General features: G+C 51.6%; 11 protein-coding genes across 11 annotated transcripts; 7 read left to right on the top strand and 4 right to left on the bottom strand.

Moving 5' to 3' along the window:
- Positions 1 to 236: 236 nt before the first annotated feature.
- Positions 237 to 3,067, top strand: NFIA_084180 (uncharacterized protein; the record flags this gene model as incomplete). Its single annotated transcript, XM_001260362.1, has 4 exons — positions 237 to 548; positions 614 to 2,731; positions 2,786 to 2,955; positions 3,010 to 3,067. 4 exons carry the CDS (start codon positions 237 to 239, stop codon positions 3,065 to 3,067), a joined length of 2,658 nt encoding a protein of 885 aa, XP_001260363.1.
- A 1,572-nt stretch (positions 3,068 to 4,639) lies between these two features.
- NFIA_084170 (uncharacterized protein) lies at positions 4,640 to 5,326 on the top strand (the record flags this gene model as incomplete). Its single annotated transcript, XM_001260361.1, has 1 exon — positions 4,640 to 5,326. One exon carries the CDS (start codon positions 4,640 to 4,642, stop codon positions 5,324 to 5,326), a length of 687 nt encoding a protein of 228 aa, XP_001260362.1.
- A 2,458-nt stretch (positions 5,327 to 7,784) lies between these two features.
- Positions 7,785 to 8,436, bottom strand: pin1 (peptidylprolyl isomerase ESS1; the record flags this gene model as incomplete). The annotated part of the gene is made up of 3 exons (XM_001260360.1): positions 7,785 to 7,905; positions 7,971 to 8,374; positions 8,425 to 8,436. 3 exons carry the CDS (start codon positions 8,434 to 8,436, stop codon positions 7,785 to 7,787), a joined length of 537 nt encoding a protein of 178 aa, XP_001260361.1.
- Positions 8,437 to 8,911: 475 nt separating this feature from the next.
- NFIA_084150 (DNA-directed RNA polymerase II core subunit RPB9) lies at positions 8,912 to 9,339 on the top strand (the record flags this gene model as incomplete). Its single annotated transcript, XM_001260359.1, has 2 exons — positions 8,912 to 8,991; positions 9,051 to 9,339. The coding sequence occupies 2 exons, from the start codon at positions 8,912 to 8,914 to the stop codon at positions 9,337 to 9,339; spliced, it is 369 nt and encodes a 122-aa protein (XP_001260360.1).
- A 461-nt stretch (positions 9,340 to 9,800) lies between these two features.
- Positions 9,801 to 10,386, bottom strand: NFIA_084140 (mitochondrial 54S ribosomal protein uL14m; the record flags this gene model as incomplete). Its single annotated transcript, XM_001260358.1, has 4 exons — positions 9,801 to 9,871; positions 9,926 to 10,150; positions 10,223 to 10,307; positions 10,372 to 10,386. 4 exons carry the CDS (start codon positions 10,384 to 10,386, stop codon positions 9,801 to 9,803), a joined length of 396 nt encoding a protein of 131 aa, XP_001260359.1.
- A 467-nt stretch (positions 10,387 to 10,853) lies between these two features.
- On the top strand, positions 10,854 to 12,784 carry NFIA_084130 (SET domain-containing protein; the record flags this gene model as incomplete). The annotated part of the gene is made up of 2 exons (XM_001260357.1): positions 10,854 to 10,964; positions 11,027 to 12,784. 2 exons carry the CDS (start codon positions 10,854 to 10,856, stop codon positions 12,782 to 12,784), a joined length of 1,869 nt encoding a protein of 622 aa, XP_001260358.1.
- A 593-nt stretch (positions 12,785 to 13,377) lies between these two features.
- Positions 13,378 to 15,070, top strand: NFIA_084120 (putative carboxylesterase; the record flags this gene model as incomplete). Its single annotated transcript, XM_001260356.1, has 2 exons — positions 13,378 to 14,745; positions 14,813 to 15,070. 2 exons carry the CDS (start codon positions 13,378 to 13,380, stop codon positions 15,068 to 15,070), a joined length of 1,626 nt encoding a protein of 541 aa, XP_001260357.1.
- A 228-nt stretch (positions 15,071 to 15,298) lies between these two features.
- mrh4 (ATP-dependent RNA helicase MRH4) lies at positions 15,299 to 17,194 on the bottom strand (the record flags this gene model as incomplete). The annotated part of the gene is made up of 1 exon (XM_001260355.1): positions 15,299 to 17,194. The coding sequence occupies one exon, from the start codon at positions 17,192 to 17,194 to the stop codon at positions 15,299 to 15,301; it is 1,896 nt and encodes a 631-aa protein (XP_001260356.1).
- A 912-nt stretch (positions 17,195 to 18,106) lies between these two features.
- On the top strand, positions 18,107 to 22,458 carry bud4 (putative GTP binding protein (Bud4); the record flags this gene model as incomplete). The annotated part of the gene is made up of 4 exons (XM_001260354.1): positions 18,107 to 18,196; positions 18,251 to 21,026; positions 21,106 to 21,809; positions 21,871 to 22,458. The coding sequence occupies 4 exons, from the start codon at positions 18,107 to 18,109 to the stop codon at positions 22,456 to 22,458; spliced, it is 4,158 nt and encodes a 1,385-aa protein (XP_001260355.1).
- A 703-nt stretch (positions 22,459 to 23,161) lies between these two features.
- On the bottom strand, positions 23,162 to 25,064 carry NFIA_084090 (pseudouridine synthase PUS2; the record flags this gene model as incomplete). Its single annotated transcript, XM_001260353.1, has 4 exons — positions 23,162 to 23,387; positions 23,443 to 24,660; positions 24,716 to 24,919; positions 24,979 to 25,064. The coding sequence occupies 4 exons, from the start codon at positions 25,062 to 25,064 to the stop codon at positions 23,162 to 23,164; spliced, it is 1,734 nt and encodes a 577-aa protein (XP_001260354.1).
- Positions 25,065 to 25,707: 643 nt separating this feature from the next.
- NFIA_084080 (putative transcription factor TFIIE complex alpha subunit) lies at positions 25,708 to 27,193 on the top strand (the record flags this gene model as incomplete). The annotated part of the gene is made up of 3 exons (XM_001260352.1): positions 25,708 to 25,802; positions 25,892 to 25,987; positions 26,062 to 27,193. The coding sequence occupies 3 exons, from the start codon at positions 25,708 to 25,710 to the stop codon at positions 27,191 to 27,193; spliced, it is 1,323 nt and encodes a 440-aa protein (XP_001260353.1).
- Positions 27,194 to 27,634: the final 441 nt, after the last annotated feature.

Here is a 27,634-nt window from a genome sequence, read left to right as displayed (position 1 = left end):
GCTGGACATCAAGAGCTCCCAAGGGCGGAGCTTTCACCTTGTCTTGGCGCGCTTTTCCTCCTGCAACCCAAAAATCCCCGGCCCGCTGTTTGTTGCTATCGTTGCCGTCATTCCAACCAATCTTCAATCTGAATCAATCTATCCTCCTACCAGCTTACTGAGGTTATGGAATAAACCTCAGCCATCCTCAATTTATTCTGGTTTTGGTTTCAACTTGTTCGCCATAACTGCTGAGGATGCCGAAACTCATCAGCTACACTCCTCCATGGCTATCGCGCCCTGCACCCGGCGCAACACTCTTTGCAAGCACATCGACCAAAAAGCCTGGTTATCTTCCGGAGAATGAGGCGGAGTATAGCGGCCCGACGAGGACATTGGCAAAGCGAGGAAATGAGATCTTCACCGTGGTCAACAATCAGATCCGCTGGTCGAGCCTTACTCGGTTGAAGGATGTATGGCAGCAGCAGTCCAGATCAAAGAAGGATGCCTCTGGTCAAGCAAGGAGCTCTGAGGGACCGTCAGATAGCGATGAGACAGACTATTACAGAGTATGGCTGATTCTCGCACGAGCTTTTGCATGTCTAGCTCATTGTCGTGGCTAATGAATCACTAGGTCCTGATCGTACCAGTCTACGAACGGATTCGGCAGATGATTCCTTCTCCAAATGGCGCCTTTCTGGCTATCGTAACGGATCATACAGTGTACATCGCGGTGCTGCCAGATCCATCACACCTGTCTGGTACGGACCGCTCACCCATTCGTCTCAAATATTACCAGCTTGGTCCCACTACGCACGTTATCCCCGAGTCGCCCGTTGTTTCGGCGCTGTGGCATCCCTTGGGGGTGCACACCAACCTTGGAGGCTGTCTCATCACCGTTACCGCAGATGCCGCAGTTCGGGTATGGGAGCTGGACCGGAACAACCACTGGTCATTCGACCGACCTACGCTGGCGGTCGACCTCAGAAAACTGGTGGACGGAACGTCTTGCGACCAGGACTTTTCACCTTCTGGATTTGGGAAGAACAAAGGATTTTCTGCCGATTTCGTTGATATGGAAGTCGCCTCGGCTTGCTTTGGCGGTAGCGGAAGCGAGAAGGAGAGCGCATGGGCACCCATGACACTGTGGGTCGCAATGCGGCCTGGTGATCTTTATGCCCTTTGCCCGTTGTTGCCTTCCAAATGGCGAGCTCCTGCGACTACTATTCCGTCCCTTACTTCGGCCATTGTTCCAAAATTGTCAGCGATGGAGGGAGACTCGTCGGGATATGAGGATGAGCTGACAGCCTGCCGGCAGCAGTATGACTGGCTCACGGAGATCGATTCCCAGGATCCCCTGCAGACCATTACTGGCTCAGATATGGAGCCTGGGTCGGAAATCCTGACACGTCCCGCAAATCCCAGCGCGATCCCCAGGTTGCAGGGTCCGTTCCGTGTCGACACTGGAGACGAGCTTGATGATTTGGACCTTTGTGACATCCTTGTCGTTGCATCGAAAGTGGATGTGGATGCTCTCATGATGGGCGAGGACGATGAGCTCTCAGTGGAAGACAACGATCAATTGTCGGCCACTGTTATCTGCCTCTCGACGCGCACTGGCAGGGTCCATATCTGCCTTGAACTTGATGGCGTCGAGGGGCAGTGGCTCCCCAAGCTCAAGAAGAATGCCTTCAGTACTCCCCTATCTGAGCCATCTGATTTGGTCTTGGTTGAGTCATTGGATACGCTCAGACAAGAAGACCAGCATTTGAACGACTGGCCGACCTTCACCAACGATGTTATCTCTCGATACAGCTTCTTCGTCACAACTGCAACTAATGTCACGTCTATTTCACTAAGTTCATGGGTGCAGAGGCTTGAGGCCGAGCTCCGGTCAGAGGATACTGCCGGCTCGGCTTTCCGTTTGCAAGTGCTATGCGAAGGCACAGTATCTCTCAGAGAGCGAATCATCGAAGTAGATGACGGTGGCAGTGCTGCTAAAGGCGAATCAGACCATCTGGCTTCTTCTCTGGTCTTCTACGACTATGATCTTGGTTATTTGTTGTTGAGCCACCACGCGTCTCGCCCATATGCTGCCATCATGGATGCGCCTGAGGTTAGCCTTCCACCAATTGCAGATATGGGACCAATTGGTTTAGGGGCGCAGCAGTCAACTTCTCCCATTCTACCACCGAAAAGACCTCCTTACCAAGTCCCTTCAATTCTCTATTCGGACTCACCTCTGGAATTCTTCGTTGAGAAGCATGTTCCTCATCGACAACGCCAGTCGCTCAAAGAGCAGGTGCGCTTGTCACCAGCAACGCTGGACCTGGTTGCTGCTGCACACCGCATTCTGTCTGCTCATACAAATGCTCTTGAGAGAGCAGCATCGGATCTTTTCCGTCGCTGTGAGCGGCTGCAAGGGGAGATGAAGGAGCAACTGAAGCAGCTATCGGACGTGGCTGAGCGCATCAAGGGGGTCTCGAGTGATATTGGTGAGGATGGTCAGCGGCGAGAGGGCTCGAGGAGTGATGAGGCGCTGGACAAGAGGCTGAAGGCTGCAAAGGAGAGACAGGCGCAATTAGCTGAGAGATACGAGTCGCTCCGAAACAAGGTCCTGAAGTCGGGTGGTCGTCCACTGAGCGAGAGGGAGAAGGCATGGCTTTCGGAAGTGGAGGCCCTATCTGCTTCGTTGGAGAGAGAGAAGAAAGAAGAAGAGAAGGATCAGAGTTTGTCACAACGATTGGAAACCGTGAGTTTCATCGCTCTCGTGAACCACACACTGTGATGCTGACATTTACTGCAGGTCAAGGAACTAGCAGCGGATCTGCTGGTCGAGGCCAAGTCCATTGCAGCCAAGGCACCTGGCGCACCGGAGCCTGGGAGCCCGGCGTCCCCCACGGCCGCCGGGCCAAGAGTCCCGCAGAGGCTACAAAGAGCGAAGATTTCCGATGCCATGAGGATGGTCGAGCGAGAGTAAGTCCTATCTTCTAGTGATAAGTGCCGCATTAGCTAAGTCATCGTCTTCAGGTCTGCTGTCATTGAAGCCATTACGTCTCGATTGAACCGACTGAACTCGAGCATCTAAATTTTGACAATGACTGTCGGGATTGGATGGGATATTATCGTTAATCTATGATCATCAATGAAGGTTGCGTAACGTTGAACGGACGAAACGACGCCTGCCAGTAATCCAATACTCACATTAGAAAGTACTCAAAGCACTCATGCTCGGCATTTCGAGTTTATGACTTCCTCACAACTCACATAAACTGGAACGTAGTGACACTGCCCTTCTATGTCCTCCTCTTTGACCGTCCTCTTCCCCAAGACAACCGGATCACAGCTTCTTGACAGATCACACTCGGTTTCCCGGACCATCGACTCCGTCGGCCCTTCATCTTGGGCTGGTTGAAGCGCATCCCCAACCTGACTCTCCTGTTCCGTACCCGGTGTAACCTCCTTCCAGCATTCACTACACATCATCTCGTACTCTCTCTGAATCAGTCGTCGTCTGCGACACCACTCCCAGTACTTGCAGCGGCTGAAGGAGCCATCCCAGATGCATCCGCAGAGTGTGTACTTGCTGGTGTACACTATACACATTTTAACTTGTCCGATTGCTTCGGTTTAGCTTGATTTGATGCTCGAGATGATTGTGGTAGTGGAATCCTGGTATGGTTCTCAACGCTCTGTAGCCATCGGAACCTACGTTCACTGCATTTGTCGATCTTCTTGATGTGTCCCAAGGTGACCTCATTAGGGAGGTCAGCAACTCAGTTATGCCCTTGTTGTCGGCTTTACTGCACGGTACGCTTGGATTCTCAACAGCCGTTCCCTTTAGGAAGAGTGGACCGAAGTAGAACTCTGGGATTGGTGAAAGGTTCGCCATTTCTGCTGCGGCTGATCCACAATGGTGATATTACTTTGTTGATGTGACTTCTGACGGACTACTACGCAATGGAATTTGGGATGGGAGTCTAAGAAGTGATGTTGACCGTGATGGTCCTTATGAAGCAATTCATATATCGTCTGTCACATATAACCTATTTTTTGACAAATTATTTATTAATCACGCTTCCAGGTACGACGAGAATGCATACAGAGTCGGTTCCTCGATGCAGACGTTATTACTCCTGGGACTTTGGCCGCTACGTTACAGGTGTAGCTGAGACAGGTGAGGAAGCGATGGCTCGACGTAATTAATTGGAGATTCCGGACTGGTGAGAGAAGCTTGAAGAGCCTAAGGATGCTTGGACCGATTAACTTAAGGATTGTAGCCAGCAACCCAGGAAAATACTAATGGTGATAGGGCAGCAGCAGGAAGTGCATTATCCCGATAATCATGTGTCAGTAACCATTGCGCAAGCCGACACTCAAGCTTATAAGGTCCACAGCCCACCCCTCCCGGAGCTGAATAGAACAGATCTAATCTACCTCGATTCTTTCTCGTACCATCTACCACTTGTTTCAAACTTGATCTTGAATGAACAGTTCTAACCAATATCTTCTCAAACCACAGGTCATGGCAGGGAGGAGGGCGCGGCTTGCGGGGGAGAGAGACTGGAGGATCTGATCAAAGTTTCCCATCTTGCCCATCGCCAACCTTTTCCCGTCATCTCTAAAAGTATCACTGTGGTCGCAGCAAAGATCTCTTACCATGACTCGCACCTTATTTTTCTGTATTGCAGATGAGGCTAAGCCTGTAAGTCAATCTGTATTTAATGAAGGTCGCCATAGTGGCAGTGTGTCGGGATGGGCCGAAGAACTCGAGGCTGACTGTGATTACCAGTTCGTGCCTACGGCCTTGCGCGAATCCAGCACGAAGCCGGAAGACCCTCCCTTTCTGTACTATCTTGTTGAATCGAAAGACTGTCCCAGCACGGGAGAGGCACTCAGAACGAGGTTACAAGACGGTGAATCCTTCCAGTCGGATTTCATCAACGCCTCAAAAGAGGAATGCCAGGACTGGGCATTAGACAAGTGGCTTCAGCCTGTCAAATTCAACTTTATTGAACAGAGTATTATCGCTATTGCAGATGAGCGAAGTGCTCGGGATGGGACTCTGCTTATGAGCTTCTACTTTGGTGAGAGCGCCCCGGACGAACCTCCTATCGAGTTTAACGGATATGGCCCTCTCCTGCCAAAGGGCAACACCTGGTATGATTTCAGAATTCGTCATAATGCAGCTCAATTGTTCCACACCTCCCTCTTGTTCACTGAGCCAGATATTTTCTTTCCGAACTATTTTGGACGACCTGAGAAATTCACGGATGAGGCTGGCGTCTTCGATGTGTTGAAAGCGTGGGAGCACACAGAGGAAGAAAGCACTGACAAGGATGAGTAGAGGGACCGTACTTTCTAAATTGCTGCTCTTGTTTGACAGGAGAATTTAAATATCTTTTCCTGATTAGCTCCTCTGGACTGCCTGTTGAGCTTAGCTTCTGAACCAATTCTATTATCTTTTGTTCTTGCTCTCCTAATATCAATCTAGTATGATGACAATTGTGAATAATGAGTATTAAGGATTATATTATTTTGAGGAGACACTTTCTCCATTCAATAGCTCTCTTTCTACATCTGTCTCGCTCCCAAGTTTGTTAGGCATATAGCACGAGGACATCCTTAGATGACCGGTGCAGACACTGTAAAGGACATCTCGCGGGGGCGTTAATGACTTTCCTTGATAAGTGTCCTAGGCCAGAGTAGGATGGGAGTGTTATCTTATTCTTAATATGTGGGCCTGTACTCCACGGTGGCTAGCCTTAACATAATCAACTCAGCCTCGCCAGCAAAGCCAGACAGCCACATTGTGACATACTGCATCTCCTGCAGGAGTCATCACGCGCTACAGGCAAGGGAACACTGTTAGTGGTGCACAATTTCATTTGCAGCATGGCTTAAAGCTGATTAGTCATAATCTGTAGACTATGGTACAGAGAACTTCATTTCAGTCTCATTAGCAATTAATGTAAAGGTGGTAGAAGACTTATCAATAAATGAAAAACAAAAAGAAAATAGAATAGATGAAAAAAACATACAACAGCCGGGATTCGCTGGTGGTCACCCACCCAACTACTAACCGGCCGGCGTGTGGCTTAAGTACGGCTGAGCGGACGGGAAGCCCTGCTTTCCACACCCTGTGGTCGTATGTGCTTGGTTTGAGTCATGTTCAACTTATGACTAGCATAAGTGCAAAATGAAAGTCAACCCCTGGCGAAATGTGCCCTCCACGGCACCGGAGATCTATTACTTCTACGAATGGATTTCGGCTCACTTGCGGGATTATTTATGTGGCTTAGATTAAACAGAAGGCAAAGCTACGTGGTGTAAATTACATCAGCCCTAACCCGAGTAATACTACCTACTGCACAGATTTACTCACAATATTGCTGCTCATTGTTTTCTTTTGTAGGGTTTATTGGTCACCACTGTCTTCTTGGGTAAAACGAATCTCCTGAAGTCTGTCATATACGATGCTACAGCAGAGCTTATTGTCTAGTCACGTATGATGAAGCAATCTATGGCCTGTCAATCTACGCGAGAAACATATTTCAGGGCGATACTCATTGCACTTCCAGGTTATGTTATCACGGGGTTTCCAAGGTAACAAGAGGCTTTCAAAGGTTGCTTTGTTAACGGCTGTCTCTCGAATGAAAGCGCGGAACTAATTTCTCAAAAATAAACATTGGGATCTTCGATATCACAGTTGCGTGCGCAGGGTTTTTTGAGACTTATCTGGCTATCATTGTCATCGTAAGTAATAGGTATCTAGATCTCTATTCTAAGGCGCTTCGTGACTACCTATTCCAAGGGCAAGGCAACAACCAACAAAAGGGTCTTGTGGTTGAAGTATATGTTTGTGAGAGATATTTCGATGGATTTGGAGCGTTTTTGGAAACTGGGATTGGAGATGAATTGAGAATGTTGAGGACGAAGCAAGATTTACGATCTCTTCCGCTTTCTATAACCTAGAGCCCCTGGAATGAGCTTTTGGCTTCGAGAGTACGCTGGGCACACGCATGATCAGAGCACCCTAGTATGGTTGGAGAGTCTCAAAAGTGATTCGTTGACCACAAAAGAGGGCTAGTTCGCCCAAATAGCAAGTGAAAAAGAGATGTCAAGGAGCGCAATTGATAATTAGAACTATGATCATTTCCTCTCATTCACAATTTGAGACAATACATTGTTCCTGGTCTTATCTTCGGCGACTCTTCTATTGATATAGCGATGGGATAGGGCTATCTGGGCACGTGACGATGATCCATAGCATTTGATGGAGGGATTGTCTTTGCTCAAGGGCAGAAAGTACTGAAAGCATATCGACTGATGGCTTGGACTGGTCCTGGTCTATGGACTGAATGAGTCACAATACAAGAGCCCAGGCGGTTTTGTACGATAGATTGACATCGGCCCAGGATTTCCTTATAGAAGCCTCCGCAAAGTGACAGCAAGCTGCATACCATACCAGAATTAAAGATAGTATCGGTTATGTAGACCCCGGCCACTTACTCGGTAAAGTTCATGAAGAATTCCATGCGCAGAAGAACTGGGAATACTTCATGCTGACAGAGTTTAGAGGGAGATGTATACAACTAGGAGGCCAATGGACCTCTAGCTTTATGACAGGTACTGCAGTCGGTAAGGTATGGAGCCTGTGCATAGAGGTAGATTGAGCCTGAATAGAAATGTATAATTTTTTGAAACTCTAGAAACAGTTTAAATTCGAACAAACATTACTGGACACTGTTTTGGGATAGTTATCAGCTTTACGTTCCTTCATTCCCCGCAGAACAGGCAAATACTCACCGTTCAATAAGGTGTACACCAGAGGCCGTCTCAACAATGCCGCTGACCTGGCCTGGCTGCAGCGCAAAGGCTGCATCCTCGAATTCCTTTTGCATCTCGCCACGGCCGAAGAACCCACTTGTGAAGAATTAGTGTCGGATATAGCCAAGGAGGGAACTACGATGACTCTGGATGTAACATACAGGTCGCCCTTCTTCCTGGCACTGCTACAATCCGACTCCGAGACTGCGATATCACCCAAGCTAACTCCACCCGAGCGGATGCGCTGTTCGTGGCCTCGAAGGATCTCGATCGCTTCCTCCTTCGATCGGGTGATCTCCGCCTCTCGCCAGCTGCTTGGCCGCCTGCTGTCTCTATGCTTGATCAGGAGGTGACTGCAACGGATCTTGCCCTCGCCCTGGCCTGTGCCATCAGGCCGCACGGCGGGGGCGCTGTGGTAGTTTGCCATGTAGACCTTCAGCAACTCGGTGTCTGTGCCGGTGGGAGGTTCCCACCGGGACTCCTTAGTCGAGGGATTGAAGTAGTAAGGAAGGTTCTTGGAGTTGGAATGGCGAACCTCCCATCCTGCAGGAAGACCGGTTTCTACCTGTGGAAGATGTCTAGTCAGCCAATGCACCAGCTAAGGAAAGGACGGACATGGCAGACCATGGTGAATAAGATGTATATTCAAATGACTATGCCAGAGCTATATGAGGCAAAATAGCCGAGAGATTCAATTTGTGTCTGGAATGGTAAGATGAAGCTGTCAACGGTTTCTTACTTCGAGCAACCTTGAGCCGCCTGTACAAACTGCGGGGGAAGAAAGAGGGATGGCGGCAAACAGTGCAAACATCCCACTTAAGGTTCGAAGCCGCGCTTGAGTCCCATCCGATTGGGTCTAGCCTCCTTTTGGGTCCGCCTCAGGCGCCAACCCAGCGCTTCTTCCAACTTCCATTAATTGATTATTCAGGCACAAGTCTTTGACTGGGTCTCTATCCATCTTTTGCCTTGATCTCTCGCTTTGACATTTCTTGAGCGTACTCCAAAAAACTTCGAAATTCGACGTCTTATCTTCTCTCGAAAGTCTATCCTATCTGTTACTGCAAAACTTTTCGTACGCGGCGCTCCAACCTACACCGACAAAATGTCTTCAAGCCCATCTCCGTCCGTCAGTGGCGATAACAAGCAAACCGATCAGATTCATTTCCGTTTCTGTCGCGAATGGTAAGAAATATCCTACTTTCGCGTAATCTCCGCTCTACAGTCAGCTAACACTGAAACAGCTCAAACTTGCTCTATCCCAAAGAAGACCGCGTCAACAACCGTCTCATGTTCACGTGTCGAACGTGCCACGTCGGCGAGCCCGCGACCTCATACTGCGTTTACCAGAACAAGCTGAACAGCCAAGTTGGAGACACTGCTGGTGTGACCCAGGATGTGGGATCTGATCCAACGGTTTGTCTCCCTGGTTTCTGTGCCCATTGCGGGGAAGAGATTACCTGCTTTACCTGCGGGCAGTTGCCTGAAGACACCCTGTCTGATTGGGATTCCGAGGATTCCATGAGCATTTAAACATACTGGCCCATCCCTCCTGTCATGGAAACATTCCAAGATCTGTTGCTTGAAATTTCCGTGGCTGACATGATCTTTTTTTCTTGCTTAGCTTCCCCGATCGAACAAGCCCTGTCCGAGCTGCGGTGAAGCGGAAGCAGTATTCTTCCAATCTCAACAGCGATCAGCAGAAACTGGAATGGTGAGACATTGCCCGTGCCACTTGACTGCACATTTTGCTGACTCTTTGTCATTTCATTGAAGAAACTCTACTATGTCTGCTGCGCGTGTGGTAATGTGTTTGTATGATTTGTCTCGTCGGTGCAGCGTCCGAACTTTGGATACCCTTCTGTTTGTGATTTTACGGCATTGTTATGGAGTCATGGCATTTCTGCGATAAGAACCGGATGCTTCAAAGGATTTCTATTGGTACAAAGTATTTGTTTTGAGACGATAAAACGATTCGCTTCCAAATTGGTATATTACACATGCATAGGCGCCAAGGACAGAATTTTCGACCACTGCTTTCCTCGTAATTCTGTAGCAACCACTCCTGCAACCGTAAGTCAGTAGCTGAGGCCAAACTCAGAGCCACCTGGAGACTAACCGTTCATTCTGGTTCCGATAGGATCACCCGACTTGTTGACCAGCACACATGCGTTGTCATCGAACTTGACAATAGTTCCATCTGGTCTCTGCATCTCCTTCTTTGCGCGAACGACGACAGCATGTCGGATATCGCCGCGACGGACCTTGTTCGCGATGCCGCTGTTGTTCGTGCTCTCGGGGCCGAAGTTTCGCTGTTTCTGAACTACAACCACTATCCGGTCACCTATTTCCGGTTGAAATCATATCAGAATCGAAGGTCGTCAATCGTAGATATCGCATTAGATGCATAACCCACCGACTGTGGCCGGCCGCTTCTTCTTCAAGACATTCACACATTCGACGACCGCGGCACCGGAGTTGTCGATGCAGTTGAGCAACGTCTGCCGACCACGTCAGTAAGATTTTGGGAAGACGGTCAACCCCTTGGAAAGAAATACCGCTTACCTTTAATTGAATCATTTTGACTGTAAACAACGCTAAGGAGGGGTATCTGACGATGTCAGGGCTGTCTTGCCTGGGCTGGCCGAAAGATTTCCATGTCCGGGCCGGCAGGTTTCGCCGACCGCCGACCCCGGAAAAAGCGCAGCACTGCAGCACATACTGCCGCTTGATCGCATGGGCAACGCAGCCGCCAAGTAGTGTTGTCCTAGTGAATGTCGCATTATTGACGGCCTTTTCCCCCTCCCATTCCATGTGCGCTAGTTCCTCTGAGGCATCCACTCGCCTTTCCACCATGTGCACGCCTTTGTATTCGGGCTCCTTTTTCCTTGCGTTTTTATGAATTGCTAAATCTACGCTCCTTTGGCGGATACACCCCCCCTGGTCTCAAGATCCGCACTTCCGCTTGGGCCTCCTCTGACAGGACATCGAGCATTTCATAGCGGCCGACCTTTCTCGTATGGGACATTGCTGATACTGCCTTCGCTATGCCGTCCGCAAAGGAAAGAGACAGCCCGTCTGTCGACCGTCGCGACCGTCTGACGCTTGCGAAACTGGCCAGCTACGACGACATCGCGACGGATGCGCTGGTGGACCGAGTACGTGGTCCCTCACTGCCATGCATGTTTCAGACTCGTTACTGACCTCTTGAATTCTACAGGCTTACTTCTGGACCAATACTCGCAAGAATAGAACCAAATACAACCCTATGCGGGGCATTGTCGACGATGATGTCGCTCGCATCCTCCTACACGATGTCATTGTCGCAAAGGATCCCGCGAAAGCAGAACGAGAATTGCTGGCGATGTCAGGGCTGAAGAAATTCATGGCCCGGTTGCCCAACGATCGCGAGAAGGATTGGTTTCGCCGTCATCTGCGTAAATATATCCAGATGTACCTGCCCGACTCCCCGTTTGAGATCACCACGACCAATCGTTACACAATTACGGAACATGAGGCTGCGGTCTGCGCTCGCAAATTCATCAAGCAAGGACAGGAAATCAAATATCTGAGCGGAACTCTTGTACCAATGACTCGTGAAGAAGAGCGGGATCTTGACCTGAAGCGGAAGGATTTCAGCATTGTGATGTCCAGTAGGAAAAAGACTCCATCCTTTTTCCTTGGGCCTGCTAGATTTGCCAATCACGACTGTAATGCGAACGGAAAATTGGTGACGCGTGGATCAGAAGGCATGCAGGTCGTGGCTACTCGGGACATCTACATTGGCGAGGAGATTACAGTATCCTACGGAGACGACTATTTTGGGATTGACAACTGCGAGTGTCTGTGTCTTACCTGCGAACGACTGGTCCGCAATGGCTGGGCGCCGCATGTGCCATCTGGGCCTCAGAGTAAGGCGTCCACGCCAGCGCTGAACGATGATAATCTGTCAATCGACAGTCACGTCTCATCTAAGAAACGCAAATTTGCGCCTGACTCAGACATTGAAACCTCCGCTCCGTCCACTCCTTGCAAACGAGGCAAATTTGTCCGCCAGAGTTCCAAATTGAGATCGGAAGTGTCATTCCTCGAAGTTGCTACGTCGATTGAGCAACCTGCCGGTCCTTCCCCCGTGTCCAACGGTTCTGATATTGGGGCCTTGGGTAACAGTACTGCCGAGTCGGACAATGACAAGGCCGTGGACGCTGCCCTGCCGTCTCCGCCTGCTGATTCTCCTCCGTCCACTGCTGCGAACGAGTCAGAACGCTCATCAACATCAACAATCGCCACCTCTGTGTGTGATGCTGCCGTCAAAATCAAAGTGGAAGAAACCATAGAAAAATCTGCAGAGAAGGTTTCCGCCCTATCCGAGACAAATGCTGAGCTGTCGATCACGTCTCTACGCTCAGGCTGCATTGAGGGAGACGCAAAATCAGTACTATCAGACCAGCCTAGCACATTAAAACAAGGATCTATTGGTTCTAACAGAAAGCAGGGCAGAAAGTCTCGCGGAAAAACCGTTGTTGTTGAGTCGGTGGAGGCTGAGTCACAACTCGTCCGTGTTCCAGGGGATTATACCAAGACCTCGAAACTTTTGGCGCAGACATACGACCGCTGGGTTGACTGCCACACTTGTAATGCCTGGTTTGTGCAACATAACTCCTACTTGACTCGACGAGAGTGCCCTCGCTGCGAGCGTCACTCTATGTTGTATGGGTACCGCTGGCCTAAAACTGATAAGGAGGGCCCGTCGGACGATGAAGAACGAGTGATGGACCATCGGACGGTGCACCGCTTCCTTTACCCCGAGGAAGAGGCCCTCATCTCGCGTAAAGATCGCGGCGTCAGTTTCGGTGTGACGCCCACGCCAGAATTATCCGAGCCACACACAGAAACCGAAGGAAGCGAAGGCTGTGAGGACAGGCGCACTACTCGTGCGAGCCGGCGCCGCACTCATTCGCTTCGAATGACAATGTGACGATGGCGACTCTTGTTTTTTTTTTTTGTTTTTTGGCATTCTGTACTAATTGGGAATGGTGTTTGGTGCAGGTAACATTTCATTGCAATGTTGGACCAGGGATTTACTGGGGGATGGCGCTCCAAGACACGGCATATTGCATCTGTAGACATGGTTTTCATGATTTGATCTCATTTTTTTTTTTTTTGCATACCGCTATTCTGTACAAGATGCAGTTATCTAACATATCCAATTTATTGGACAATGACACAATATCACAGCCTCGAATCTACAGTCACCGTCAGCATGGTATTGCTTTAGTGGCCTCCCCGCATTTTGCGGTACTCCACGTTTGTTCATGATTCCTTCGCCGCAATGGGAAATATAACTGCACCAATGGCGAAGGGCTCTGTTTCCCTTTCCCCGACCTTGGCATCGAACTTGGCATCATCCTTCGTTTGTCCTCCAGGTCTTCAGATCTGATCTCGGTGTGTCTTATACCGAGAACCTGCCAGTGTGCTGCTGCGCCAAGATGCCATATAAGTGAGCAGAGATGCTCTGAATCCTACGGGAGTCGTATCCTAGGCCATTGCCTGGTAAGATTGTCGTCAGCCATGACGATCTCAACGAAGTATATATTTGCCCTTTGCGTCCTCTTGCTGACCGTCTCGCTCTCCAGCGCCTACGAAGATCCCCTCGTCCAGCTCGACTATGGGCAGTTCCAGGGCAAATATGACTCTACGTATAATCTCTCATACTTCCGCAAGATCCCCTTTGCAGCGCCTCCAACGGGGGAGAACCGGTTTAGAGCCCCTCAGCCACCTCTAAGGATCACACATGGCGTCTATGACACTGATCAGGATTTTGACATGTGCCCGCAACGCACGGTCAATGGCTCCGAAGACTGCCTCTACCTTGGCCTGTTCTCACGACCGTGGGATGCTACAGTCGCTCCCTCGTCTGCTTCTAGACCAGTCCTGGTAGTCTTCTACGGTGGTGGCTTCATCCAAGGCAGCGCTTCGTTTGCACTACCTCCGTCCTCATATCCAATCCTGAACGTCACCGAGCTGAATGACTATGTGGTCATCTACCCCAACTACCGGGTCAATGCATTTGGGTTTCTTCCAGGCAAGGCGATCAAGCGCTCTCCAACGTCTGATCTCAACCCCGGCCTCCTGGACCAGCAGTACGTCCTCAAGTGGGTGCAGAAATACATCCACCACTTCGGCGGCGACCCTCGCAACGTCACGATCTGGGGCCAATCCGCCGGCGCCGGCTCCGTGGTTGCTCAAGTTCTCGCCAACGGACGGGGCAATCAACCCAAGCTCTTCGACAAGGCGCTCGCCAGCTCGCCCTTCTGGCCAAAGACCTACGCCTACGACGCCCCCGAAGCAGAAGCCATCTACGACCAGCTTGTCACCCTCACCGGCTGCGCCAATGCCACCGACTCCCTCGCCTGCCTGAAATCCGTCGACGTCCAGACCATCCGCGACGCAAACCTCATCATCAGCGCCAGCCACACCTACAACACAAGCTCCTACACCTGGGCCCCCGTCATCGACGGCGAGTTCCTCCAAGAATCCCTCACCACCGCCGTCGCCCGCCGCAAACTCAAAACTCACTTCGTCTTCGGCATGTACAACGCCCACGAGGGCGAGAACTTCCTCCCCTCCGGCCTGGGCAAGACCGCCACAACCGCTGGGTTCAACTCCTCCGCTGCTAGCTTCCACACCTGGCTGACGGGCTTCCTGCCGGGTCTTCTGCCCCAGCACATCGCCCTCCTCGAATCAAAGTACTACCCGCCCACCGGCGAAACGGAGACAATCGACCTGTACAACACGACGCTCGTCCGCGCGGGCCTGGTCTACAGGGATCTTGTCCTCGCCTGTCCGGCGTACTGGCTTGCCTCGGCCGCGAGACGGAGGGGCTATTTAGGTGAATATACGATTTCGCCGGCTAAGCACGCGAGCGATACCATCTATGTTTGTTCCCCTCTTACTATCCCCGTTATCACTTCCCAAGGTGTGAGTGTATACTAACAGAGAATAGTGGAACCGAGTGAACCAGATCCAGCAGACGGATCCATTGATTTATGACGGCTTCGCAGGCGCTTTTGGGAGTTTCTTCCAGACGGGCGATCCGAATGCGCATAAGTTGACGAATGCGTCGGAGAAGGGAGTGCCGGTTTTCAAGAAGACCGGGGAGGAGTGGGTGATTGCTCCGGATGGGTTTGCGACTGCGGAGGTGTCGTTTTTGAAGGAGAGGTGTGATTTCTGGGAGTCGGTTGGGGAGCGGGTTCCTGTTTGACAGTAAAGATATACACTAAGCCTAGGAGTTGCGTTGATGAGATCTTGAAAATGCCATTGATGAGTTGGATGATGTGATGTTGTAGATATACAGTATTATACATATGTCCAGATCCGAATGGTCTATCCTGGTATTCCTTTCCTGGGATCCATATCCGAACGCCTTGCCTGTTCCAGTAATTGATGCACAAACACAATGTTACAACTTTGTCCTGGCGAGATGAGTCCCTCAGATCAGTGCCTGACCACGGAACATACCCTCGCGGACTTCTTTGACGACGTCCTTTCTGTCCTTCTTGCCGACCAGCACAACACCGCGGCCGCGCTTGCCCATCCGGCCGAGACGGCCGAGCCGATGGATAAAGTCAATGGTTGTGTGCGGGACGTGGTAGAGAATGACGGTCTTGACCGCAAGAGTGTCAATACCGCGGGAGGCCAAGTCGGTCGTGACGAGCACCTTGGTGTTGGCCAGGCGGCGGGACGAATCCTGGTTCGTCTTCTGGGGCATCTCGAATGGGATCGCGTCTTCGTGACGGCGCTGCTTTTGAGCCAGCAAGATTTCATCGGGGGTTGGAGGGGGTGGTGCTTCGGTGAATTCGGCGAGAATTTCCTCTTGCTTTCGAGCATCCGAGTCCCGCGAGAGAGACTGCGCGTCGATACCCTTGGAGCGAAGGAATTGAGCCACCTCGTCTGCCTCTTCGCGCTCGTTCACAAAGACAAGGATCTTCTTGGTCTTTGGCGCAACGTACGAGGCGTAAGGACCCTCTGATTCGGCGTCGCCAGCCTTGCCGATCGACCAGATGACATCGGCACATGCCAGGCTGCGGTTTCCGCGGTATGGATCCTTTTCGATATCCACCACACCCAGCTGGACGCGACGAGGAATTGCGTGGAGATTAGGCGTCGTGAGCCGCTTGATGTCTGGATAACGCTTTCGCAAGAGGTTATCAAGACTCCGAGGGATAGTGGCGGAGCAAAGAATCAGCTTGCGGAGTGAAGGAGCGGCCTTGCTAATGATCTCTGTGGTTGTCGGGGCAAAGGACCGATCCAAGAGCGAATCTGCCTCGTCGAGAACCAGGTGACTGACACGGCTGAGCACGTAGGGCTCTGTTTTGGCAATGGACGCGAGCAGGTGGGGGGTGGCAACGAGAATGTCGATTCCGTCAGGGTGGAATAGCGTGTTCTTGATGCGGCGTGGTGTGAGGTTGGAGGATATCATTCCAGATCGATATTTGACTGTGTGAGACAGTGCTTTCACCTTTACACCCACCTGAGCCACCAACTCCGATGTGGGCACCAGGATGATCGCCCTTGGCCTGCCCGCATTTGAAAGCGGCGGAATCTCTGGTTCGATATCAAAAGCTCTGTTCTTCAGCTTCTCTTCTCTCTCCCTAGCTTTCTCTTCCTGCTCCTTCTTCTCTAGTTCCTTGTCCCGGGCTTCTTCACGCTTGACAGCGTCCACAACTGGAAGTAGATACGCCAGTGTCTTGCCCGACCCCGTCTCTGCTGCGAGAAGGTATTGATCGTACTGAGGCTCGTCATCGTCTGCTTTCGTTGGTTTCTTCTCCGTCTTTGGCTCCTCTAAAAGTCTCGGGATGGCAAGACGCTGAATGGGTGTCGGCGTCACGTCGACCAAACCGGGCAAAGCTTGGGAAGAAATCGAATTGCGTACGACAGGCAGGAGCTGAAATTGATCGAAGCTCGTTATATCGGCAATCTTGGCCTTGATGGCTGCGCGACGACCGTACGGGATAGGCGCCAATGCTGTTTGCATCTTCAATGCCTTATACAACGGGCTTTCCTTCTGGGAATCCTCCTCGGGCTCTCCAGAGCGTTTCTGAGCTGCTCGAGACCTTGTTCTCGGTTTGTCGCGAATTCGTGCTTCTGTCTGATTCATCCCGGCAAATGGCCCAAACCGTTCCTTGTCACCTCGAGTTTTCTTCACCACAGATGGTTTGGCGACATCTGGCGATAGAGTCATCCGAGCGACTCTGCGGCGGAGTCGAGCGGTGGCCATTGAACGGGTGGCCTGCAACGACGGCGGAAGCGGCGTCGTTGCGCGAGACTGACAAAATAGACATACTGAAGGAGGCAGAGGCAGAGGTAGTCTGCCTAGTCGATTCATTGTGACGGTGAGTCGACAAGACCGAGTGCTCCTGCAAAAAAGCTTGCTGAAGATATTGATATCTAATGAGTGGATTGAAACTTTCCTGGAAATTTGCGGCTTGGCCAGCCCCGAAACCAGGCTAACCCCAAATAGGCCTAGGAGGATCGGAGGCCGAACCTTGGAAACAAGGCCATAAGGCTCTCAGGCGGCCAGGCCGCAACAGTTGCTATGGAGACACCCGCCGCTTCAAAATGTCAACATCTGCTGCCCTCTGCAACTGCAACAGGCACAGATGCCTTGCTTGTTCCTGATCCACCCCGGCTTACTTATCCTGCTTCATTCATAGTTAATTCTCCTCTCCTCTCTTCTGTCATCGACAGATCCTCCTCGTGCTTGTTTTTCTTTGCTTTTTGGTGCTTGTCTACCCTCGTGTTGTTGTTGTCTTTTTATCCTTTCTCTTTGCACGGTGGATGTGTGGTGGTATCCTGTCACTTATCAATCCATCTGTCCCACATCCCGATCCGTTGACGATCTCTGCTCATCTGGATTTCTATATCTCCTCGTTATCGAAGCAGCAGTATTCTTTCGCTCCACAACCAGGTACAAAATTGGCGATCTTTTGATGAATATCCCTTTGTGACGAATCTGCCACGACTTGTATGAACAATATCCTCAAAGTTAGTCCATCACCTTTTTGTTGGTTATCGAAGCGCCATTCGTCATTTGTTGTTGTTTATCAGAATAAGGTATGGGCGCGTTCTTCTTGCAAGGGATATATCCCGGGGTTGCACGGGCCATTCCTTTGTTATGCTCTTTGTCAAAACATGACATCTGCTGATACATGAACTACAGCGTTGGAATTTTCTTTATTCCCCTCGGTTGCTCTTTGTGCTATCTGCCGTTTTTGGGTGATCATTGTCTTCTCTCAGAATGGGTAGTGGCTCGGCTCAGCGCCCTCTATCCGAAGTAAGCCCAGTGGCTCAGAGACGTAACTCACCAGTGTGGAATCAAAACACTAAAGTAAGTGTCTTTATGCGCAGTATTTGGGAGAAAACCTAACGTATGATTGTGCAGACCATGAGAAACAGTGATGCCTCGAGCTTCGAGGTTTCCTCCTCACCACGCCTCTTCTGGCAAGGCCGTGAATCAGGCTCGCCTTTCCCAAGAAGTTCCGAGAACCAGGCCCCATATGATCCAGACTCACCATATTCGGCATCCAAGCGCCCATCCCTGGAAAATCTCAAGCGCGCATCTCGAGTGAAAAACAGCAACATGCTGCGTGAACGTAACCAAGAGTACGATCCTGCCAGTGTATATGTTCCACAACGACCATTGGCGACGAGTAGATCGCCGCAGAAACAGCCTCAAAGCAACTCGTCTCCTCAGCAGTCGCAGAATCGCGATGACTGCCAACCAGGACCCCGACCTCCATCACCAAGCAAGGACCAGGTATCTCCAGCCAAATCCTCCTTGTCTCGTGCCAGTCGATTTGGCGTCAAAGGGACAGGCTTCGATCCTGAGAGCGAGATCTGGTCGGATTTCGACAGCGTTGGTAATCGGTACCCTAAGAGCGTGACCTTCGATGCTGCTCCTCCTCAGGTCAATGAGTACGAGATGACTACTCCAGATCCTTCGTCAATCGCCTCGGAGTCTCGCGACGGAAGCTACGACTCTGAAGAGGATGAGGGTGATGTCAGTTTCGATCGCGAGTCCTCGCTTGACCGCGACGACAGCTTCGATGCCTCTTTGGAGGACCTTGAAAAGACCCCCGTTGTACTCCCCGAGGATTGGCGCTATATGAGTCCTTCCACCGCAAACGACGAGCTCGTGAAGGAGGATGATGATCCATTCACAGAGGATGACGAATCCCACAGTCCCGGCCCCACGACTCCCTCACAGCAAAAATTGCCTCTCCAGCATTCTCGTGTGGAGTCATTGGATTCAAACGGAGAGCGTCGTCCTCTGCCTCCCCTGCCTGGCGCGGGTCGTCAACCTGTCACTCCTCACTCTTCCTCACCTGGAAGATTAGCAGCAGCGTTCGAGTTGGGAAGTGGTGGTAAAAGAGTTCTTCCTTCTCCCCCGGCTCCTGCATCATGTACAAAGTCGGACATTAGTGAATTGAGCCGTGCATCCATGTCTTTAGAGGACAGACTGCGTTTGATGATGATCGGCAAGGATGAACGGGCCAAGCAGGAGCAGGAGCACATTACTGACGAATCAGAACATGTCAAGCCATCCGACGTGGCCGACCACGGTGCCACGGAGGACCAGAACAAGGATGAGGCTAAGGATGTGGAGGAGTATGATACCGATGAACTCGATATTGCTATGCCTCGAATCTCCAGAGACTCCATCTTGAAAGACCTCCGCAGAAGCGATAGCTTCCTGGACGACCCATATGATGAGGACGAGTCTATGATCGCATCCAGTCCCCACCATTACATGAATTATGATCCAGACGTTCCCATTCCATCTCTTGAGAACGATAATGACGTTGACGACGATTATGAAGACTCGGACTCCGACGTGGTGATCAAACGAGAAGAGCACGATGATGACCTCTACGACATACCCAAATACGATGAAACCCTCCCGTCCCTTGACTCCTCCGTCAAGGATTTGGGAGACAAGCCTGCTACTGACGACTCCCAGGCCTCTCAGCTGTCCAAGGAAAACTCCGAGCACCGAAAGCGCGAGTCCCAAGGATCCAACGATAGCCAGGCAACCCCTGTGCCCCAGGAAAGATCCGAGGAGGCGGCAGATGGACCCCATAACACTGACGACCAAGAGCTCCCTGGTCCGAAGATGGCAGCAATCACGGAATCCCTACGACGCCCGATGACCCCGGACATGAATGAGCCGGTCTCTGATCCATGTACCCCCGACTCAGTGATCCGTCACCCGACTGACGAAGAGGATGATGACTCTCAGACCTCTTCCGACGAAAGTGTACCGGAACCCGTTGCTACCATCAAGGCACCCAACGGCCTCAAGACACGCCCTTCTCTTACCCCGGCGGATGTAGATTCGATGGCGGCAGTCCGTCGCAAGGTCAGCGGACAGCAGCCCCCACCAATGCTTACCCTGAGCAAGCAGATATCCCATGAATCTGACCACTCATCCCCGGATGAAACCGCGTCAGAGTCTGGTGATCAGTCCACTCACCTGGTGGCCTCTACCGCGCCCAACAAGGACCTCACGCAGCGTCAGACTAGTTTTGTTAAGCTGGATATCCCATTCAGCATCCAAGAAGAGAGCCTCGGCATGGGCCTAGACAAGGAATTTGACCGAGTCATTGAATCCCAAAAGGTTGCGTTTGAGAAGTCCCTAGCCCAGTTGTTTGCTTCCGCGCCCACTACCTCTACCCCGGATTCCCATAATCCTCAGGACCCAAGGAACCCTTTTATTGCCCGCACAGCACCAGCTGACAGACAATTTCCCATACAGAGAGGTTACCTCATGAGGCATAACACCAAGGTGGTCATTGCTAGCAATCGCAGTGATGAAGAACCAGCCCCCACGCCTGGCGAGACCTCGACCGACCCGCGTACAGTGAGGTCTCCAGCCCCCTCACCGCGAAAAGCGAGCCAGCAAACATGGACAACCGTACCCTGGAATGGACAACCTCGCCGTCCGAGCATGAGAATGTCTGGTGGTATCCCCAAGAAGAAGCCGGTTGCAGGCCCTGTGCCACCCCTTCCAGGCCAATCGAGCAACGTCCAGGAATCCATCGCATCAATTGAGGAGAATGAACCCACCTTGGATGGCGCTCTGGATGATGGCGAGGAACGCGGCCGCCTGTTTGTCAAGGTCATCGGGATGAAATACCTCGACCTGCCACTCCCCAAGGGTGAGTATCCATTCGCTTGTCTTCCAACCAAACCCCCTTCCTTCTCCGCGCGACAAACCGATGCTAACTGCAGGACTAGGCGAGCGATCGTACTTTGCTCTTACCCTGGACAATGGCCTTCATTGTGTCACCACTGCTTGGCTGGAACTCGGGAAAACCGCTCCGATCGGACAAGAATTCGAGCTCATTGTACAGAATGACCTCGAATTCCAGCTGACACTTCAAATGAAAGTCGATGATGCTAAATTCAGGGTTCAGGAACCCGCTGCCCCTGCTTCCCCTGCGAGACAGAAGGCATCCACTTTCAGCAGGGTTTTTGCCTCACCACGCAAGCGCAAGGAGATGGAGATGAAACAGCAACTTGCCTCCCAGCAACAAAAGAGCAAGGACGTAAATGCTGGCGTCTGGGAGAGACTGCGGACACTTATTGCTCGTGACGGCAGCTTTGGACGGGCCTACGTTGCGCTCAGCGACCACGAGAAATATGCCTTCGGTCGGCCGTACACTGTGGATGTGGCCTGCTTCAACGAGTGGGCCGTCGACGAGCAACCAAGCAGCGTGAAAAGCAAAAAGAGCACGTCTAGTGCAGCCTCTCAACGACGTCCTCCATACAAGATTGGCAAACTGGAACTGCAACTCTTGTTCGTTCCCAAGCCGAAGGGCGGAAAGGACGAGGACATGCCAAAGAGTATGAATGCATGCATCCGCGAGATGCGTGAGGCGGAGGCTGCTTCATCCCGCACCTGGGAAGGATTCCTCTCTCAGCAAGGAGGTGATTGCCCGGTAAGTTTTCCATGCAGCTAGCTTGGTTTGAGTCTGTACTTATGTGCCGTGTTTTCGACAGTACTGGCGTCGCCGTTTCTTCAAACTTCAAGGCTCGAAGTTGACGGCTTACCATGAAACCACCCGCCAACCCCGTGCCACGATCAACCTGTCGAAGGCTGCTAAGCTGATCGACGACAGGTCATCTCTAATCCAGAAAGAGACGACCACAAAAGGTGGCGGGCGACGCAAGTCTGCGTTCGCCGAGGAGGAAGAAGGCTACATGTTTGTGGAAGAAGGTTTCCGTATCCGCTTTGGAAACGGTGAAGTGATCGACTTTTACGCTGACAGCGCAGCGGACAAGGAGGGATGGATGAAGGTCCTGGCTGAGACTGTCGGCAAGGGCAGCTCTTCTGGAAGTAGTCAAATCAAACCTTGGACTGAGTTGGTCCTCAAGCGCGAACGAAGCATGAAGTCCAGAAGAGAGACAACTGATCGATTCTCCACTCATGGACCTCCTCCACCAGTGAAAAAGGATGTCGCTTCCGCTGCGGGAATGACGGCGCCGGCGCCGGCATCACCACGACCAGGACACAAACACACGCAGTCTCAGCCCGAGATCCGCAGTGCGGACGTTCGGCGCCAGAAGGCACGTTCGCTGATGTTCTAAATGCATATCGACACCAGATTTCTTTCCATTTCTCCCTGCGGCTCTTGGTACGGTTTCCGCTTGACTGTCTCTAGCCATTTGTCCTTTTGTCTATTTTTGAGAAACTTGATTATTGCACATGCCTTCTCCTTTCTCTGTTTGTTTCTTTCTTTTCATTTTTGGCTTGTACTGATCGAAACGTCGGCGTCGGTGTCAAACTTGGCCAATTCTCTTTTGTTCTGAATTCCCTGCTCGTGTCACTTCTACTCTCGGCTTCTGGGGTTTGACATCAAAGCATTCCGTATTGAGGGGTTCTGTCGCGAGCTCTTCCATGTTACATTCTGCCGTAAATTAATGACACATAGCGTCTTTCCTTTCATGCGTTGATACGAATCAATTTCTTGCATCCACTGTTTTTGTCCGTTAGGTTTAAGTTGCTATCACTGGAATAATTCTGGGGTCCAGCTTCGTTTATATGCCGCGTATCACCCGGGTCTATTGGCCAAATAGTAGACTAAACCTGCCAATAGGTAGACTACTTAAACACTGGCATACGTGTAATGCTACGCAAAATCGTGTGACACTTCAATGGTATGGTCCTTGGAGGTCCTTTTTTATATAGAGACTGTCGGACACACTTGAATCCCATCTATATGCTCGGGAATCGAGTATGTCATCTAACAGATTGCTCTGCATTTTACGCAGAAGAATTGATACAGCAGGTTCAACCACCCTCCTCGCCATGTACACCCTCGCCATCTGACTCAGATTCCACAGCGGCGAGGGCCTCTCTTTGAGATTTCGGGTTGCGCTTACTGGCCTCCTTCTGTTCCGACTCTGTCGCATCAGTAGGTGGCGCGGGGAGCTTAGAAGCCGCCATACCGCCCGACGTAATGTAGAGGAATGTCTCCTGGCCGAAGTGATCGATATGGTTGAAGAATACCGAGAACCTGTTCACTTGTCAGCGTCTGACTCGGAGAAGGGGAAGAATGTGGAAAGACTTACGCATTCGCTTGCTCTTCCTCGCGGAAGATCCGATCATAGATCTCCCGCTGCTTGAACTCGTCGATTTCCTTCTGATACTTGCTGAAATCGATGGGCTCCTTGCCCAGCGTGGTGGTTGCCTTCTTGTTGTAGCCGTCGAAGATGGGCCGTTCGAGCAGCAGGCCCAGTCCCGGCGCCTTGGGAATGGCGATCTTCGTGGGTCCGTAAGAGTCCACGATGCGCTGGGGATCGCACCCGGCTCGGACGAGCATTGTCGCCATGGCGACCATCTTGCGGATCTGGTGCATCATGAAGCTTTGACCGTGGACTTTGAGGCTGAGCCACTCGGTGCCGTTGATGATGATGGGGTTGCGGTCGACCTTGAAGGACTTGATGAAGCGCTTGGCGGAGGGGTCGGTGTAGGTCTTCTGGATGGTGTAGTTGTAGAAATTGTTGGTGCCGACGTACTTGTCCAGTGTGGCTTGCAGGCGGTCCAGACGGGCGGCGGGGATCCGGTATGCGCGTTTGGCTTCGGTGTAGGCGGTCTTGACTTTCTTGACGGCTTCGTAGATTCGCCGTCTGCGCGCTTCTTCTTCGGCCGACGCCTCTGTGGTTTGCTCTTGGGTCGTCTGTTCCGAATCTGCAGGGTTGGCTTCGGAGGAAGTTTGCTGCGACTCCTCCTTCTGAGCAGCATCTTCGTCTTCTGGGGCTCTCTCTTCGTCAAAGTACAGAGCCTTTTCCACTAACTTGCGGAGATCTTCAGGAAAGGTATCCAGAATTGGCTTGATACGCTCATTATCGACGTCTTCCCAGTAGGTAGCTACCTCCTCCTGTCGGGCTTTGTAAGCTTCAAGGTCTCCTTCCTTCTCCGCAAGCTCGACAATCTTCCTGCCAAGGTAGGTGCTGGGATGTGGCGGCAGGAAACAATAGCTTGGAATCAGGTACTCGTAGACACGAGAGTCGCACATCTGGTAGCAGCTGAATCCCTTATTCGTGACCTGGATGTCCCAGACTCGGATCTGGGGGCAAAGCTTCTCGTTGATCTTCTTGATGAGGTCTGGATCTTCGACAATCAGTTTCAGCGAAACGACGTTACCCGCTGCATGGACACCCTTGTCTGTGCGCGCACATCGGACTAAGGACGACTTTTTGGGGTCGGCAGCGTTGGCTTTGGAGATGGCGCCTGCCGCAACGAACGCGGTAAACAGATCTCCTTCGATGGTCTTTTCCTTGTCACTCCTGGGTGCAAGTCAATATCGTAGTCCAAAGTCCCATAGGTGTCCAGGAGTCGTACAATTGCATTCCATGATAACCCGTCCCAGCGTATCCGATTAATACAGCAACCTTCTTCTTCGGCCGCCGCTGCTCATTTTCGATGTCTTCCGGCGAGAAATGTGTTGCATAGATAGGCCCTGAAACTTCTTCTCCGTTCTCAAGCTTGCGCCGTTTGGCTTCGTTTTGCTCCTCATTGCGCGCTCTCTTGTCTACCATGTGCCGACTTGCTAGGTTAGTCGATGACAGCTAGGACTGGTTGATCATCTCCGCGCGCGAACATACCTCCATTCTGCCCTTCCCATATTCCTCTTCTTACGCTTTTCACCAGCTTCTCCTGGTCCCTCAGCTCTTCGTTCGTTATTGTCCATGGTGAGTTCCGTCTTTGCCAATGCTGTAAGGACGCTTTGGTTCCGAATTGACGTTGCGCGGTCGTAGAATCGACAAGTCTAGTATTCAGTAACGATGGAGAGACTATCGAGAGGTTCCTGGGGAATGAATTAATCCCAGACAAGCACTGACGCAGGGAAACGTAGGCGCGCATGAAGAGACTTCTGTTGCATCTAGATGGCTTCACGTTAGCGTTTTTTGACCATTTTTGGCTGCGATCTGACGTCGGACATGCGCTACACCAGATCGGGGCTAGTGAAAGATCGATTGGACAGCTCTTCGGCGCCTCAGGCACTAACCGTGGGTGCCTCGGGCATGCTATTTGGTTCCAGCCTTTCAACTCCAACTCGCCTCATCCTTCTCTTCTACCACGCTCCTTTGTCCCTGTTCTGCAGTTCCGTTGAGTTAAGGCTGCGTCCAGGCTGTTGGACCTCTTCTTCCCTCCTTCAAACCCGATCTAGCCTTTTCGGCTGTCTGAACGGAAAAGAATGTCCCTCGTCTTTCGTTAAAGCTCTCTTCGGTGACATCAAGAATCTTTGCGCCGTTCCCCTTCGTGTTTGCTTTGAACCGCGAGGTAATTACAGGTTTATCTTAGTTACGCGATAAATCTCAATCTTCTCTGGGATGGATCTTGCCAATACTCTCATCCGGACCGTGGTCCGGGCTTTCTATGAGACTCGCCAGATTCTCATAGTCGATGCGCTCTTCATCCATTCGGTGTATGTTTATTTCCGAGGGCTTTACAAGTGTCGGAAGCCTGGAGCCTAGGTATACATGGCTGACATTCATCTCACTTTACCTGATGTAGACTCCATGCGGAAGATCTTGCTTTCCTCCTAGGCATGCAGCAGAAGGACCTGCGGAAACTTTGCGCCAAGTTGCGCGAAGATCGTTTGATCGCGGTGTATGGCTCGCTTGCAGTACCAGACTAATTGGACCTGCAACCAAGCTGACATGATTGACTTTTCCCACGTGCAGAAGCACACGAGCCGAGATTCGAGATGGGTCAACCCGACCTGTCAACCGTGAATACTACTACATCCCGTTACACCCGGTCATCGACGCGATCAAGTTCAAGGTCTCGAAATTAACCTCGACAATCAAAGCTCAGTACACGCCAAGCGAGGAAAGGAAGGAATACGTATGCTTGCGTTGCGGCGCAGAATGGACGGAGCTGGATGTTCTGAGCCTGTATTCGGACGAGGGCTTCGAGTGCCAGAACTGCGGGGCCATCCTTGAGCGAACGGAGGACGTCAAAGGAGCCGAGGGCATCGATCGCACGGGACACGAGAAGAACAGCAAGCTCATGGCCCAGCTCGATAACATGCTGAAACTGCTCAAGCAGATCGACTCGGTCGAGATTCCCCCCAACGACTTCGAGACGGCATGGCAGCACAAGGTCGACGTCATCCGCAACCAACAAACACACCCAACCAGAGCCGCCATCGTCGTCCCCTCGAAACAACAAGAAGCCGTTCGGGGCAACCTCAAGACCGACGCCGCCGCGCTGGAAATCTCCCTCACCTCCACCGAGGAGAAGAGCGCCGCCGAGCAAGCGGAAGAAGCCGCGCGCAAGGCCGCCCTCGAGAAGCAAAACGCTCTTCCCGTCTGGCACACCCACTCGACCGTCTCCACCACCGCCGGCAACGTCAACTACATCAAGACGGAGACAGACGCCGCCATCAAATCCGAAATCAAGGAGGAAGAAGACCGCAAACCCAAGATCGAGGACCTGGACGACAAGGTCGCCGCATACTACGCCGAGATGGAACGAGAGAAAGCCCTGCAGGCCCAACGCGACGCCAGCAGTGCCGACGAGGACGATTCAGACGACGAATTCGACGAGGAATTCGAAGACGTCGGCGGTGTCTCCGCTAGCGACACCGCTTCTCCAGCGGTCATGGGCGGGCCTGCCAGTGCACCCACCTCTGCGCCAGTCGGCATCAAGCGCGAGTTCGACACGGATTCCGGAACGAGTGCGCCTCAGACCGCCGTAGGCACGCCAAACACACCCGCCGACGAGGGACCGGTAGCGAAGAAGATCAAAATGGAGCCTGATGTGAAAAAGGAGGAGTCTGATGAGGATGACGAAGAGTTTGAGGATGTCTGAGACGGACAGTTGGCCGTCTCCCACAAGTTCCACGGATTACGAGCGCGGGCGCTTGCGATCAGGTACTTGCAGGAGGGAGACTATGATGAAGCGACTAGGATTTTCATAGCCTACCTATCCCCGAGAACCCACACTGACTCGGTCGTTGACTACTAGTCGGCTAGATTTTATACTTCCGTAAGGAGCAGATTCATCCATTGCGAAGGATCCTTACAATAGCCTGTACAATATTTCCACATGGGAAAAAACAAGAAAAGATTAGTCGCCCAAAACACAGATGTCGATTGAAAGAACATTCCATAGCTCTAGTCCATTCCTCTAAAACTTTTTCTTATAATCGTAGCAACTGGGATCATAGCTTCATTTACTCCACAGCATCAGACCTTCCGCATCAGAAACGGTGTATAGTAGATCGGTACAACAACCAAAGACGCCTGAACG

The sequence above is a fragment of the Aspergillus fischeri genome, genomic scaffold, assembly GCF_000149645.3.
Source record: "Aspergillus fischeri NRRL 181 1099437636264 genomic scaffold, whole genome shotgun sequence".
NCBI classification, from domain to species: domain Eukaryota; kingdom Fungi; phylum Ascomycota; class Eurotiomycetes; order Eurotiales; family Aspergillaceae; genus Aspergillus; species Aspergillus fischeri.
This window is presented reverse-complemented; position numbering and strand designations above follow the sequence as displayed.